The 16,224-nt window shown below is 44.2% G+C and overlaps 1 protein-coding gene across 2 annotated transcripts in view; it reads left to right on the top strand.

Moving 5' to 3' along the window:
* The window catches only part of RGS12 (regulator of G protein signaling 12), a 164,201-nt gene that overhangs the window by 67,251 nt on the left and 80,726 nt on the right, over positions 1-16,224 (top strand). For both annotated transcript variants that reach the window (XM_063135889.1, XM_063135890.1), the window contains exons 5-7: positions 6,262-6,354; positions 8,031-8,174; positions 9,988-10,167. In XM_063135889.1, the coding sequence (XP_062991959.1) occupies positions 6,262-6,354; positions 8,031-8,174; positions 9,988-10,167 (417 nt within the window). The remainder of the gene's footprint in view (positions 1-6,261; positions 6,355-8,030; positions 8,175-9,987; positions 10,168-16,224) is intronic.

Here is a 16,224-nt window from a genome sequence, read left to right as displayed (position 1 = left end):
CCCAGCGGCAATTCCATACCTACCTGTGCTATTACGCACAGCACAACAGTCATGGAAAATGTCCTCCTCTATGCCACCAACGTCAAGGAGGCTGGACAACATTTACAAAATCCAAGAAAAGACAGCCCCTTTCCTCTTCACCCATCCCAAACCCAATTCAGTTATCGTGGAGGCGTCCCAAGGGCGCACTCAAAGAAAGCATAATGACAAGGAGGGTCGTAGGCTGGACGGCCTGGGAAGGAGAATTTATTCTTCTTCGTCTTTGTCACTCCGCGTACACAATTACCAAGCCACCATGGCTAAATATCAGTCTTTTTTGTGGGAAAAGATGGCAACCCTTTCTGGATATCTGCCAGACGATCAGAGAGAGCTGGCAAATGTCTTTTACACGGAGGCCATGAGGCTGTCACGCCAACAACTTAATACAGCACGACACGCCACTGACTGTGCTTCAAAAGCAATGGTGGCCTCCATTGCATTAAGACGTCATGCGTGGCTTAGGTCTGCAGGACTATCACAAGAAGCACGCACCCGCATTGAGGACCTCCCCTTTGATGGGGAAGGACTCTTCCACTCTTCCACGGATGAGTCCATGGAGAGCATCCAGAAAGCCAAAAACACGGCTAAGAAAATGGGGATTGGTCAGCAACAACAACTTCAGAGACCATTCCGCCAGACGCGCTGGCCGAGAACGCAACAGCAGTTCCAACCAAGGCAACAGCAATTCCAATTACAAGACCGTCCCACTACGTACCAACCTCAAGGTCAGTTCAGGAGACAGCAATATCCAGGACGTTTCAAGCAAAACAAGAGCAAGCCTGATCTGAATCAAAGACGGCGTCTTTGACTGTCATTTACCAAACAGCTTAACACCTAAGTTTGGTGACATCCTCGCCCCTTTTTTTTGCAATTGGACCACTATTACAACTGATACATGGGTCCTTAACATCATCTCTCGGGGCTACAAAATAGAGTTCTCCACCTCCCCTCCCCTCGGAACCGCAAGGTTCTCACCACCTACAGAAGCTCTATTGCAAGATACTACTACTCTTTTAGAAAAGGGCGCCATAGAGCGATTACCAACTTGCGCACTAGGAGGCGGGTTCTATTCCCGCTACTTTACGGTTCCGAAACGGGATGGGGGGCTGAGACCTATTTTGGACCTCAGAGAGCTAAACAAGTTCATCACCCCTAAAAAATTCCGGATGAACTCTTCAGCAAGCATCTTACCTTTCCTCTCCCAAGGGGATTGGTTTACTTCCATAGACCTTAAAGATGCTTATTTCCACATCTCTATTTATCCTGACCATCACCAATTCCTCAGGTTCATAGTGGGGGAAGACATTTTCCAATTCAAAGTGCTTCCTTTTGGTCTTTCTACTGCTCCTCTAGTCTTCACAAAGTGTATGGCACCAGTTTGCGCCTTTCTGAGGACTCGGGTAGAAATTTACCCCTACTTGGACGATTGGCTGATAGTGGCTAATATGGAGCAAGAAGCCGCCCGTAGTACCCACCTCACCATCAACCTCCTCAACAAATTAGGCCTTTGCATCAACAAGGAGAAATCAAATTTTCAACCAACCCAAAAAATTAAATTCCTTGGAGCAATTTTGGACTCAACCCGCTCTAGGGCTTTCCTTCCGGAGGACAGAGCCAATACGCTAATTAAGCTTGCGCTTAAGCTCTTCCGCTCTAAATTCACCTCTGCCTTCCAGGTACAAAGGTTATTGGGGTTTATGGCAGTGACTGTCAACGTCGTCCCTTGGGCGCGTCTGCACATGAGACCTCTACAGTTGTGGCTTCTGCGGGAGTACGACAATACATTGGATGCTCATTGAGTGAAATTGTCGCTCCCTACCAAGATAAAGAACACACTCCTTTGGTGGACGAATCTGCCCAATATCACACAGGGCCTAGATTTCAAACCCCCACTGCCAACACAGCATCTTATGACAGACGCGTCCTTATTGGGCTGGGGAGCCCACTGCGGGGATCTAACAATACAAGAGCGTTGGAGTTCCCTCGACAAGACAAGACACATCAACATTTTGGAGTTGATGGCTATCCAAAAAGCACTATATGCCTTTCAGCAGACCTTGTCAGGTCATGTAATCCAGATCCATACGGACAATATGGCTGCTGTCTGGCATATAAACAAGCAAGGTGGAACGAGGTCTATGGACCTGATCTCCCTCACTCTGGACATTTGGCATAGGGCAATTGCCCACGACATGACTTTGTCTGCCATTCATATCGCAGGCCAGGACAATATTCTGGCAGACGACCTCAGCCGCACCTTTGTGGATACACACGAGTGGCGGATGAAAGACTTTGTGCTAGACATGATCTTTCAGGCATGGGGACAGCCTGTAATAGATTTATTCGTGTCACCAGAGAACACCATCTGCAACCAATACTGCACGTGGGCGGGCCACGGGGCAGCATCTCTAGGAGATGCTTTCGAGAGGACATGGACAGGTCAGCTTCTGTACCTGTTCCCCACCATACCTCTTCTCTCAAGAGTCATTGTAAAGCTGCGCAGCGACAACGCCAACGCCATCTTAGTAGCGCCTTGGTGGCCAAGGCAGCCGTGGTTCACTCCGCTACTCAAACTATACTCAGCGGAGTTTATCAGACTGCCTCAATGCCACAACCTCATATCCAAGGAGAAAGGACTCATCGTCCATCCGGATGTCCAGTCCCTAAACCTAACGGCATGGAGGATAAGGCAACGCTAGACAACCAACCGCTGCCTACTGACGTATGGAACATTATTCTAGCAGCTAGGAAATCAGCTACTAGAAGGTCATATGCAAAAAAATAGACAGCATTTTCTGCTTTTGCACTCAGTAGGAACGAGAACCCGTTTTCAACACCAATAGCAACAGTGCTTTCCTTTCTTTTTTCTTTATTTAAAAAGGACTTAAGTTCTCATCACTTAGAGTTCATTTAGCAGCTATCTCTGCCTCACACCATTGGATTCAGGGCTGTTCATGAAGGGCATGAAGAACACCATTCCACCAGTTCACTCCTTTGTCCCCCAATGGAGCCTTTCCGTGGTGCTCAAGGCACTATCTGCCAAGCCTTTTGAGCCTCTAGCAAGGACTGACTTGCGGCTATTAACTTTCAAGGTGGCATTCCTTGTTGCAGTCACATCTGCTAGGTGTGCATCCGAACTAGCAGCACTCCGCATAGACTCACCATACACGGTGTTTCATGCTGACAAGGTAGTCCTTAGACCGGACCCAGCTTTTCTCCCAAAGGTCATTTCTTCTTTCCACCTTGGGCAGGACATCACGCTCCCAAGTTTTTTTCCTTCGCCGACATCTATTGAGTCTGCTCTACATACCCTGGACGTAAGGGGGCCCTCGCCTTCTACCAGTCCAGAACTACTACCTTCCTGAGATCCCAAAGACTTTTTGTTTGTTATGAGGGCAAGCAAAAGGGACTTCAGGCATCCCCGCAGAGAATATCTGCTTGGGTAGTGCAGACTATTAAGCTAGCCTATGAACTCGCTGGCCTCCCGTTGGAGGGCAAGGTGCGTTCCCACTCCACGAGAGGAGTGGCCACCTCTACAGCCTTTGAAAAGGGGATCGCTCTACCAGACCTCTGCAAAGTGGCTACCTGGTCGACTCCACTGACTTTTGCCAGCCACTACCGTCTGGATGTCAGATCGTGTAGACACTGCGCTTTGGGGCGTGCCGTCTTATTGGCAATTCTGTGAAACTCATCCATCATCTGACACCACCCACCTCCGGTAAGTCAGCTTGTTAATCGCCCATATGTGTGATGCACAGAGACCACGAAGAAGAAAGACAGGTTGCTTACCTGTAACTGTAGTTCTTCGAGTGGTCATCTGTGCAGTCACACAACCCTCCCACTGTCCCCACTATGGTGTCATTACATTTTTGATTACCTGGTGGTTCACCTCAGTGAGACTGTTTAGGCGGTTTCAGGAACTGAGGGATTAGGCGGGAACCCCTGAGCATGCTCAGTGGATGGTGGGGGAGGGGTTCCCGCCTAAAAGATTTTCAGCTATAGAAGTTTCCGAAGCTGGCCCTGCGCAGGCGCAGAGCCCATATGTGTGACTGCACAGATGACCACTCGAAGAACTACAGTTACAGGTAAGCAACCTGTCTTTTCCCATACATGAACGAAGTCCAGCTGCTGTTCACTTAGCAGTACATCTAGAAAATGGACAATGCGTTTATTTCACAGCTGCAAATGTGCAACAAATAGCCCTGAATCCACTGGCTACAGCATTAACTGCTTTCTTCACCTTATGTCAAAATGACGCATTTGCAAAAACACTGCTGTATTTGGAAGTGCCTACATATTACACATGGAATGTGAATACAAAATCATTTGAACGACGCAAACGAGGAGAGCGAGTCGACGGACAACCTGGCATATTCAAAGAAACTACGATAGGCAGACTGTACACCATGCATCCCAATCAAGATGAATGCTTCTTTCTTCGCATGCTGTTGGTAAATGTGCCCGGTCCAACGTCTTTCAAGCAATTGAGAATTGTCAACGGCGTTACACATGCCACTTTCCGCAGTGCATGTCAAGCTCTGAATTTATTGGAGAACGACCGACACTGGGATGTATGCATTAATGACGCGTGCAACACGTCACATCCAAATCAAATTCGTGCATTGTTTGCAATCATATTGACCGCCTGCTCTCCTTCATCTCCAACACAGTTATGGGAGAAATATAAATCGCACATGGCTGAAGATATTTTCCGTCGAATATGCAAAGAAAATTCAAATATGAACATGGATTCCACAGCAGAAATCTACAATGAAGCGTTGATAACGATTGAAGATTTGTGCTTAGAAATTGCTAACAAAGTTCTCAATCAATTGGGAATGCCATCACCGAATCGATCTACTCCTGCTTCGTTCGATGTAGAATTGCGTCGTGAACAAAATTACAACACGGGTGATCTTTTGTCGTATGTACAATCAAATATTCCTAAGCTAACGCTTGAGCAAAATGGCATTTACGATCAAATAATGCAAACTGTCAATAACGGGGTTGGAGAAATCTTCTTCTTAGATGCGCCAGGAGGAACTGGTAAAACGTTCCTAATTACATTGATTCTGGCAGCAATTCGATCCCAAAATGACATAGCCTTAGCTCTTGCGTCGTCCGGAATAGCTGTGACATTGCTACCAGGTGGAAGAACTGCTCATTCTGCTTTGAAATTTCCATTGAACATGCAATTCATTGAAACTCCCACGTGCAACATTTCCAAAGCATCCGGCATGGGAAAAGTATTGCAGAAATGCAAACTTATTGTTTGGGATGAATGCACAATGGCGCGCAAAAAAATCACTCGAGGCTCTTGATCGATCATTACAAGATTTGCGTGGAAACATCAGACCATTTGGGAACGCATTAATATTGCTTGCAGGAGATTTCAGGCAAACATTACCTTTAAATTCCTAGATCAACACCAGCGGACGAAATAAATGCTTGCCTGAAATACTCTACTTTGTGGCAACACGTAAAGACGTTAAAATTAACTACAAATATGCATGTCCAGCTGCAAAGAGATTAAGAGATTGCAATTCCCAATTCGATTGGCGTTTGCAATCAACATCAACGAAGCTCAGGGCCAATCTTTAGAATTGTGTGGTTTAGATCTAGACACGGATTGGTTCTCACATGGACAATTATATGTTGTGTGTTCTAGAGTCGGCAAACCAGACAATCTCTATATCTGCACAGACAATGGAACAACAAAAAATATTGTATACCCACAACCATTGTGAAATTAAACATATTAGAAACGTGCGCTTTCTCTTTTCTTTCTTTTCCATTTCACCAGACTGAGCCACAGCAACGCGTGGCCGGGTACAACTAGTAATACAAATAAAAATAAACACCATTAAAACAAAATCTAAAAACAATTTAACAGCTGGAAATTAGAGATTCTTAAAGATAATTACTATTCGAAACCAAAAGGCAAGTTCCTGTCCTGGGAGCCTCACCATTTAAATTTTGACAGTGAGAGAGAAAATAGAGGGAGCACAATGGAAAAGGAGAGAGACCACAGTGACCAGGAATGAACACGAGTGGCTCTTAGGGATGTGCAAATTTAGCAAAACTCGACCTCACCAATGTTCTTAAAATTCCAACTTGAAGCTCATTCTGATTCAAGTTCATTTCAGAGGACGAGGTTTGGTTTTTCATCTTGGATGACAGCTCACAACTTTTAAAATAATTTTTGGTTTCTTTTCCACATAGGAGTTTTTACGAAAGGAATTTAGTGAAGAAAATATTTTATTTTGGCAGGCCTGTGAATGTTTTAACCATATATCTGCTCATGACAAAAAAGAGGTAAGACCAATATCATCATGTGCAGTTTATGTTTATAATTTTATTTATTTATTACATTTCTGTGCCAGCTATCAGCTGAAGCTCTGATGTTTAATGCTCTCTAATCTTTTTTTTTCCTTGCTGGGGGCCTCAGGGTTCTATCTAGATTTTATTATTATTTATTATTGCGTTTATATCCCGCCATTTTTCCTCTTAAGGGAACCCAAGGTGGTGTACGTAATCCTCCTCTCCACTTTATCCTCACAACCACAACCCTGTGAGGTAGGTTGGGCTGAGAGTTTGTGACTGGCCCAAAGTCACGCAGTGGGTTTTCAAGGCCGAGTGGGAACTAGAACCCGGATCTCCCGACTCCCAGTCTAACACTTTAGCCACTGCACCACACTTGCTCTCTAGATTGGGTTAGGCCCCAAACCTTTTCACTTCAAGGTTCCTTTTCTTGACCCTGGAGAGCCGCCGCTGCTGCCAGTCATTGTCGACAATGCTGGGCTAGTTGGACCCATGATCTGACTCCGTATAAGGCAGCTTCCTATGTGCTTTATGTTGACTGAGGTGCATGGAATATCCGGCAGAACACAATTGTAACTCAGCTTAGAGTGAGATTTATATGTGCTTGAAGCTGCCCTTTCCCTTCTCCCACGCTTGTAAAAGTCTGCTCTGGGGCTCTTCCTCAGCCTCTTTTTCTGGTCCAGGTAAATTCTCTTCATTTAAGGAAAGTTTTAGGGAGAATAATCTAAGAAGCTGCTGTTTCAAATCTGTGACTGCAGCCTAAGTATAGTATAAATATATACGTTTAATTGAACAATTAGAATTTGATTTTATCTTTACTTAAGTCGTAGTAGATTTTAGCATGTTAGAAATTTTTATTTTAGAAGATAATTTCTTCTTGACAAAAACTTGTAAAGGAAGGAGATGATATAAGAGAAGGTGAAGCCACATAACAGAAGCAAGAGTACTTATGCTGATTTTATATGATTATTATTTTTTGTCGGAGGTTTTTATCTATTTTGTATCTGGAATTTTATCTTATAAGTTAAGTCAAGTTGAGTTATGCAATTAATAAATAATACCAGTAAAATACATGCTAGTGGCTTTAACCCAGACCCCATCTGTGCAAGGTGCTCTCATTGCCAGCCACTGAGATGGACTTCCGCAACGGCATGAAACTTTCATAACCTCATGGTCACACCACTCTTCTACAGGACCCACTGGAGTATCCCTGCCTGTTTGCGGCCCGTTTCTGATGAGACAGGTTCATGGGCCAAAAAAAGTGTGAAGGCGTTTAGTGTGTTGTTGTTGTTGTTTTTCTTTTACTAACAGGATTGGTACCCTGGCATGTGGGTTTTAAAAATTCTCCCCCCCCCACCCCCCAGTGGTATCAGTGAAAATAGCCTTCCCATCCCCTCAGCTGCTATTTCCTCCAGGAAATGGCAGCTTCCTCCCAAGGCAAATAGAAGATCCAGGAGGCATTTTCTGCTGGGACCATGGCATGGAGGGCTAAGAATCTTCTTCCTGTATGCTACAGTCCTGATTTTGATGCTTTCCTACACCTGTTATTTAAAAATCAGAAAAAAACTAGATTTGTTAAATTCACACTTCTAGTACCATGCCTAGTTTTACCTTGCGTCCTCAATACTTTATTTTATTTCCAGGAGAATAACAGAATTTGTGCTTTGTAGCTTTCTTTCAGAGCTCGGGAGATCTTTAATAAATTTTTATGTAGCAAAGCTACAACCCCAGTTAATATTGATAGTCAGGCACAGCTGGCAGATGACGTTCTTAATGCACCGCACCCAAATATGTTCAAAGATCAACAGCTCCAGGTAATTTTTGGAAGTTATTACTGAATGTGAACAGAGTTTTTGGAGAGCTTATTAGGAACACGTTTGCCTTTTAGTCAGACTAATTCATAAAATGAGATTCAGTACAGAAAATGCTGGGCATAATTGTGGGCATGTACAAATATGTGTACAAACAGGTGAGTGCATTTTGTTCTGCTGCTGAGTAAGCACAGTTCCCCACTGCTTTTACTCTTCGAAGTATCCACATATTTGCCTCTGCAGCCAGTGCTTATTACTTCTTTGCTCCCCCTTGCTTCTAGCATATTGTCCAATGTGATCCAAATTGTATAAACCTTAATTAATTGATTTATTTAAAGCATTTTATGCGACTATTCATCATATCAGATTTCAGAGCAGTGTGCAGCATAAAACAAATACACACAAAAAAGCAGCAGGTAAAACTTTAAAACGGACTCAAACTTTCTTGATTAAATCTATAAAATTTGTGGACTCGCTAGAGATAGTAGAGAGGCAAAGTGATTGCCCGTTTGTTTTGTTTTTTGCATCCATCTGACTGTCTTAGTTTTATTAGCTGTAGAGATACATTTCAAAAAGTAGCAGGGGGGTGGAGGGAACCAGGAAGCAATGATTGTAACAGTAATGGGCAGAGTGAGACATGGTGGAGGGAGGCAGTTTTGTCATCATGGGGGACGGAAGCACAGAAAAACTCAGTTGCCTTCATGAAAGCTCCCCTGGGTCAAAGGTATTGATGCTGAATGCCAAGATGGTGAATGGCAAAGCAACAGCCATCCAGGACTTGACCCTGGATGAGCAGGCCAACCTGGCTTGTATCATGGAGATCTGATTGGACAAGATGGGGTGGGGGAAATTCCCAGCTTTGCCCACCTGGGCAAAGATCTGGGGTGTGGTAAGGAGGAGATGCAATGGTCTGTCATGGTTCTATCCCACTTAACCAGGTGCCCTGTCTTGCAGTCTTCTAGTTTTGAATGTGTGTATCTCAGGGGTCCAATCTTTTTGTGCATGTGGGCGCATTTGATACTTTGAAAAGTACCCTGGGTACCACCACCACCAATTGGCTGATGTAGGCAGGTGGGGGCCAGTCACAAAAACGTTGGGAGGTCTCCTCTTATTTGTGTTTGCATGTACCGGCTACAAGGTGGGAAGGGAGGGGATGTTTTTAGGAAGTTTTAATAAGGTATACTATGATTTTAATTCAGTTTTATGTATTTTATACTTATTGTTGATCCCCACCTCAATCCAAACGGAGAGGCAGCTAAGAAATAAAATTATCATCATCATCATCATCATCATCGATTCCTGTCTCCGAGGTCAGAACCCTGGCTTTGACCTGGGAGCCAGGAAATTAAACTATCAGATGACCCCTAAGTTACTTTCCTGCAGGTGCTGTGTCTTTTCCCCCATATTATTGTAAGAATAATCAAGTTTTAAAAACAGTGAAAAGGAATCTAATTTAATTTACCCTAGGTTAAAAATATTGAGTTAGACTGGTGGAATAGATTCCTCCTCTACAGCCCCCCCCCACCTCAAATATTCTTCAGAGGGTTGGGGGACCCTCTGGAGCTGATTTGGGGGTGGGGTTACATGCAGAGAGAGGAGAGGAAGGGGAAGGGCCACTGTTGTTTAATTTCCAGTTGTCTAGGTACTTTTATTTATAACATTTCTCTTCAAATTTATGCAATTACTATTTTCTTTTAAACTGAAAACACTGTTAAGACAAATAACCATCGATGCTAATACTCAGCATTTTGCGAAATTGATGCTTGTAAAGGTTTTGTTCATCCCTATATAAGATATTAATGTGTTTGCCTCTCAGATTTTCAACTTGATGAAGTTTGACAGCTATACACGTTTTTTGAAATCTCCACTTTACCAAGAATGTATTTTGGCAGAAGTCGAAGGCCGTCCTGTCCCTGATCCACAATATATTCCTAGTAGCCCCACTTCTAAGCACAGTTTTGGTTCTGAATGGTCCAGTATTTCAACATCAAAAAAGGTCTTTCTTTGTTATATGATAAATCATTTACAATCTAAATAACTAATTGTAGCTAAACATCATTTTGTTGGTTGATCGCTTGACTATATAGAAAAATATAATCATAGTTGTTTATATTGTCTAATGCATGAGTAGGCAGGCGCCAAGCTTGTGGGTGGGGTGTTGTTGGGGTTTTACTATATCCCTGACATCCAACAACTAGAGCCAAGTGTTTTGATAGTGAAGCACACATTTGATAGCACGCATTCCCAGATTCCCAGGGATAAGCCAGATTCCCAGGGAGCGAGCGAACAGGGAGCGAGCGAACAGGAAGAGCAAACAGGAGTTTGACAGGGGGAGTGTAGGGGAAGAGGAGACCAAGGAAAGGGGAAGAAGAGAAGCCTCAAGGAAACCCAGGAGGCTGCCAATTCAAAGAGGCCGTGTGCTTGCCTTGTGCTCCTGAGTGCTGAGTGAGAGGGTCGGTGTTTATAGTTGCTGCAGGAGCTGAAGGGGGAGTGGCCTGATTGTCAGTTGGACTCAGCAATCAGTGCCTAATTGCTGTTGATTGTTGTTGGCATTTCAGTGACCTCATTCTGGTTCCTGACTTGGAGCTAAGCAGAAGCAGGGAAGAGCAGCTGGCCCAGCTCAAGTAGGAGCTATAAAAGTAAGCCAGATTCCCAGGGAGCGAGCGAACAGGAAGAGCAAACAGGAGTTTGACAGGGGGAGTTCGGCAGGGGAGGCCAAAGGGGAGGCCTCTTTAAAAAATAAAAATAAAAAAAATTAAAAAAATTAAAAAAATGAGGTGGGGAAAAACAAAGAAAAGCATAAAGAGAAAAAAACCCCACAAAACCACCACAAAAAAAAAAAAATCCAACCAAAAGATTACTTTCCCTTAAGACATCCTCATATAGTTGTGTACCTTCAGAGAGGACACAACAAAGCAAAGGCAATTCTACTATAATCAAAAAGGAAAAAAACCAAAGCAGAAATCGACAATATGGATGGAAAGGAGTCCCTAGAGGTGGTGACCTGCAAAGGGTGTGCAATGTTCGTGTTTCTGCCTGAGCTCAACATGGCGTATACCTGCAACAAGTGCAAGCTGGTGGCACTTTTGGAAGAAAAAGTGAGAGGACTTGAGCGGCGAGTGTCCACCCTCCAAGGAATAAGAGAAGTTGAGGAGTTCTTAGACCGAACAGTGGAACTGCAACAGCAACAAGAAGCACATGAGATTGAAGAACAACAGCCAGCTGAAGCAGAAGTGGAGTATGCTGAGGGGAGGAAAGCCAATGAAGAGGAAACTCCCTGGAAAAGAGTGACAGTTAGGAGCAGAAGAACTAGAAGGCATTCTGCACCGGTGGAGCCATTGGAGTTAAGCAACTGCTTTCAGCTTCTGGAGAATGAGACTGAAGGACAGTTTGCAGAGGAAGAAGTACAGGAGACACCATGCAACAGTGACCAAGAGACAGAAGGTAGGTCAACCAAGAAGAAGAGAAGAGTAGTCGTTGTGGGAGACTCCCTGCTGCGTGGGATTGAAACCCAAGTATGTCATGAAGACCCATGGACTCGCCAGGTGTGCTGTCTCCCTGGAGCACAGATTAGAGATGTGACTGAAGGGTTACCGAAGCTCATAAAGCCCACGGACACATACCCCTTTTTTCTCATCCATGTGGGAACAAATGATGTCGCCAAGCAGAGCTACGAAGAAATCATTTCAGACTTTGAAGTTCTGGAAAGGAAACTGAAGAACTTTGGGGCCCAGGTAGTTTTCTCATCCATCCTCCCGGTTCTTGGAAGAGGATTAGAAAGGGAAAGACAAATACTCCGGATGAACGACTGGCTTCGAAGGTGGTGCCGTCGTGAGAGTTTTGGATTCTGGGACCACGGGCTACGCTACTTTGAACATGGACTGCTGGCAAGGGATGGGTTGCACCTCACAAGGGCTGGAAAGAATGAGTTTGGCCACAGCATGAAGAACTTGATCAGGAGGGCTTTAAATTGAATCTTACGGGGGTGGGAGACGTAAATTTTGAGGCAACAATGGATGAAGGCCAATGCACCACAGTACAGAGAACAGCTCCAACAGTGTCCCAAAATAGTGTCTGCAACAAGGTAGGAACAAAGCCAGACAATAAAACACATGGTCTTCGATGTCTATATACTAATGCCCAGAGCATGGGAAACAAACAGAATGAACTTGAACTCTTATTACATGAAGGCAAATACAACTTGATAGGTATAACTGAAACTTGGTGGGATGACTCCCATGACTAGAATATAGCAATTGAAGGATATAACTTGTTCAAAAAGAACAGAAGAAATAGAAAGGGAGGTGGAGTTGCAGTATATGTTAAAAATACCTATCCCTGCACAGAAATACAGGCGGATGAGATTGGGAGCCCCGTCAAGAGTGTCTGGATTAAAATAAATGGGGCTAGGAATAAAAAGAACATGATAATCGGAGTCTACTACCAACCACCCAATCAAGAAGAAGACGAGGATGAAACTTTTGAGAAACAAAGTGCCAGTGTTTCAAGGAAGTGTGATGTAGTAGTGATGGGGGACTTCAATTACCCTGATATCTGTTGGGAGACCATTACTGCCAAAAGCAGCCCTTCCAAGAAATTCCTGACATGTATAGGTGATAACTTTCTCCTACAGAAAGTGGTGGAAGGAACTAGAGGATCGGCAATCCTTGACTTGTTATTGACCAATAGGGATGACTTAGTGGATAAAGTGGCAGTTACAGGAACTCTGGGGGAAAGTGACCACATCATACTTGAATTCTTGATTATGAAGGAGACAAAAGTCGAGCATAGCCATACACGTACTCTGGATTTTAGGAAAGCTGATTTTAATAAACTCAGAACTATGATAAATAAGGTCCCGTGGCAAGGGAGCCTAAAGAGAAAAGGAGTGCAGGATGGGTGGGAGTATCTAAAAAATGAAATTTTAAAGGCACAGTTACAAACAATTCCAACCAGGAGAAAAGATAGAAGACAACAGAGGAAACCAATGTGGCTCCACAAAAAGCTTATTGATGAACTGAACACCAAAAGGGATACATATAGGAAGTGGAAGGAAGGCCAGGCTACAAAAGAAGAGTACAGACAAGTGGCGCAGAAGTGCCGAAATGGCGTCAGGAAGGCTAAAGCTGTGAATGAGCTGAGATTAGCGAGGGATGCTAAAAGCAATAAAAAGGCTTTCTTCAGATACGTTAGTAAAAGACAGAGGAAAGAAATGGTGGTTCAACTGCTTAATGAGGATGGCAAATTGATAACAGATGACAAAGAAAAGGCTGAAATGCTCAATTCCTACTTTGCCTCAGTCTTCTCCCAAAAGCGGGTCTATGACCCCCTGGAAAAGGTGAAGCAGAAGTTGAGGGGGCAGGATTACAGTTTGAGATTGATAAACAAATGGTCAAAGAACACCTAATTTCCTTGAATGAGTTCAAATCTCCAGGGCCCGATGAACTGCATCCAAGAGTAATGAAGGAGCTAGCGGAAGAACTCTCAGAACCTTTGTCTATTATCTTTGCAAAATCATGGAAGACGGGTGAGGTGCCGGACGACTGGAGGAGAGCTAACGTTGTCCCTATCTTCAAAAAGGGCAAAAAGGAGGAACCTGGGAACTACAGACCAGTCAGTCTGACATCCATCCCTGGGAAAATTCTGGAGCAGATTATAAAGAAGTCAGTCTGTAAACACCTTGAAATCAATGCAGTGATTACTAGAAGCCAACATGGATTTGTCAGGAACAAATCCTGTCAGACTAATTTGATCTCATTTTTTGATAGGATAACCTCCCTTGTGGACTGTGGGAACGCTGTGGACGTCATATATCTTGACTTCAGCAAAGCTTTTGACAAAGTACCACATGACATTCTGATTAACAAACAAGCTAAAAGTGGGCTAGATGGAACAACTATTAGGTGGATCCACAGTTGGCTACGGAATCAGCCTCAAAGAGTACTTATCAATGGAACCTTCTCAAACTGGGGAGAGGCAACGAGTGGGGTGCCGCAGGGCTCAGTCCTGGGCCAAGTGCTCTTCAACATTTTTATTAATGATTTGGACGAGGAGGTGCAGGGAACGCTGATCAAATCTGCAGATGACACAAAATTAGGTGGGATAGCTAATACCCTGGAAGACAGAAACAAACTTCAAAGTGATCTTGATAGGCTGGAGTGCTGGGCTGAAAACAACAGGATGAAATTTAATAGGGATAAATGCCAAGTTCTACATTAAGGGAATAGAAACCAAATGCACAGTTACAAGATGGGGGACACTTGGCTCAGCAATACTACAAACGAGAAAGATCTTGGAATTGTTGTAGATCACAAGCTGAATATGAGCCAACAGTGCGATATGGCTGCAAGAAAGGCCAATGCTATTTTGGGCTGCATTAATAGAAGTATAGCTTCCAAATCACGTGAGGTACTGGTTCCTCTCTATTCGGCCCTGGTTAGGCCTCATCTAGAGTATTCCACAATTCAAGAAGGACGCAGACAAGCTGGAGCGTGTTCAGAAGAGGGCAACCAGGATGATCAGAGGTCTAGAAACAAAGCCCTATGAAGAGAGACTGAAAGAACTGGGCATGTTTAGCCTGGAGAAGAGAAGATTGAGGGGAGACATGATAGCAGTCTTCAAATACTTAAAAGGTTGTCACACAGAGGAGGGCCAGGATCTCTTCTCGATCCTCCCAGAGTGCAGGACACGGAATAACGGGCTCAAGGTAAAGGAAGCCAGATTCCGGCTGGACATCAGGAAAAACTTCCTGACTGTTAGAGCAGTGCGACGGTGAAATCAGCTACCTAGGGAGGTTGTGGGCTCTCCCACACTAGAGGCCTTCAAGAGGCAGCTGGACAACCATCTGTCAGGGATGCTTTAGGGTGGATTCCTGCATTGAGCAGGGGGTTGGACTCGATGGCCTTGTAGGCCCTTTCCAACTCTGCTATTCTATGATTCTATGATTCTATGATTAATCATGACAGGAAAAGAAGCCATCATGGCTTCTTCCCCACCCAAACATGTTGTACACACCTACCATTTGCATAATCTCTGCAATGCAATATGGGCTGGTGTGTCTTTCAAATGCAGTGCATGGTACAGTGGAATGGCTTCATATCCACCCTAAAACCTATGACGTGCAGTAGCGGTTGTAGGGTGGAGACAAAGCCCAGAGAGCTCCGGCTATTGGGTGGTATAGAAATGTAATTAATAAATAAATAAATAAATAAATAAATAAATAACTACCGTAGGCCGGGTTTGAACACCCCGTGCTGCATTGTGGGTAATTATGCAAATGGTGGGGGCAGAAGGGGAATTCACAGTGGCTTCTTTTCTCATTGCGATCATCCAAATAGGCTCTGAGAATTAAAGAAGGGTACCTCTGAGCACATTCTTAGCTCAGAAATCTCTTTCAGTAACAGAACTGAGCTCTCAGCCTCAGCGTTTTCACATACAAATGCATTTCTCCCCCCTGCCCAACTTTTCTTCATTTCAGCAGGAGATCAAAAGCATCCTCTTCCACTTTAAAGAAAGAAACAAAATCACCACAGTTCCCTGCGATGTCCAGACTCAAAGACTGGGTTTGTTTAAACTATGGCTCTCCTTTGTGGTCTCTATGCATCTCACCATACGGGCTGTATGCCTGCACAGACCCTCGATTCAGGAATCTTCTATAGCTGAAGATGTTTTGGTGGGAACCCTTTCCCCCACTGTCCCGGTGTGCCTATTCCTACTGGGTTCCCCCTTATTCCCTCAGTCCTCTTTCACCCACCATTGTGGGTGAAAGAGAACCACCATTGTGTGCGCTTCAGAGGGAGTTTCTGCCATCGTTCATTCTGAACTAAGCACCTCTTAGTTGAAAAAGCTGAGGTTTTATTCTTTTTTCACTCTTCTATCTCCATTTTTTCTGTCTTTCTGATTATTTCTTTTTATTCTGGCTTATTTTTCAAGACTTTTGCGACCGCTGTTACGGGACCTTTTTGTAAGTACACCCATTGTGGAGCAAAACTCACCCTCAGACGGGCACTCTCTCTCTGCTTGTTCTGCCTGAGAGAGGAGCACATTGTTGAGG

The sequence above is a fragment of the Elgaria multicarinata genome, chromosome 10, assembly GCF_023053635.1.
Source record: "Elgaria multicarinata webbii isolate HBS135686 ecotype San Diego chromosome 10, rElgMul1.1.pri, whole genome shotgun sequence".
Lineage (NCBI taxonomy): Eukaryota > Metazoa > Chordata > Lepidosauria > Squamata > Anguidae > Elgaria > Elgaria multicarinata.
This window is presented reverse-complemented; position numbering and strand designations above follow the sequence as displayed.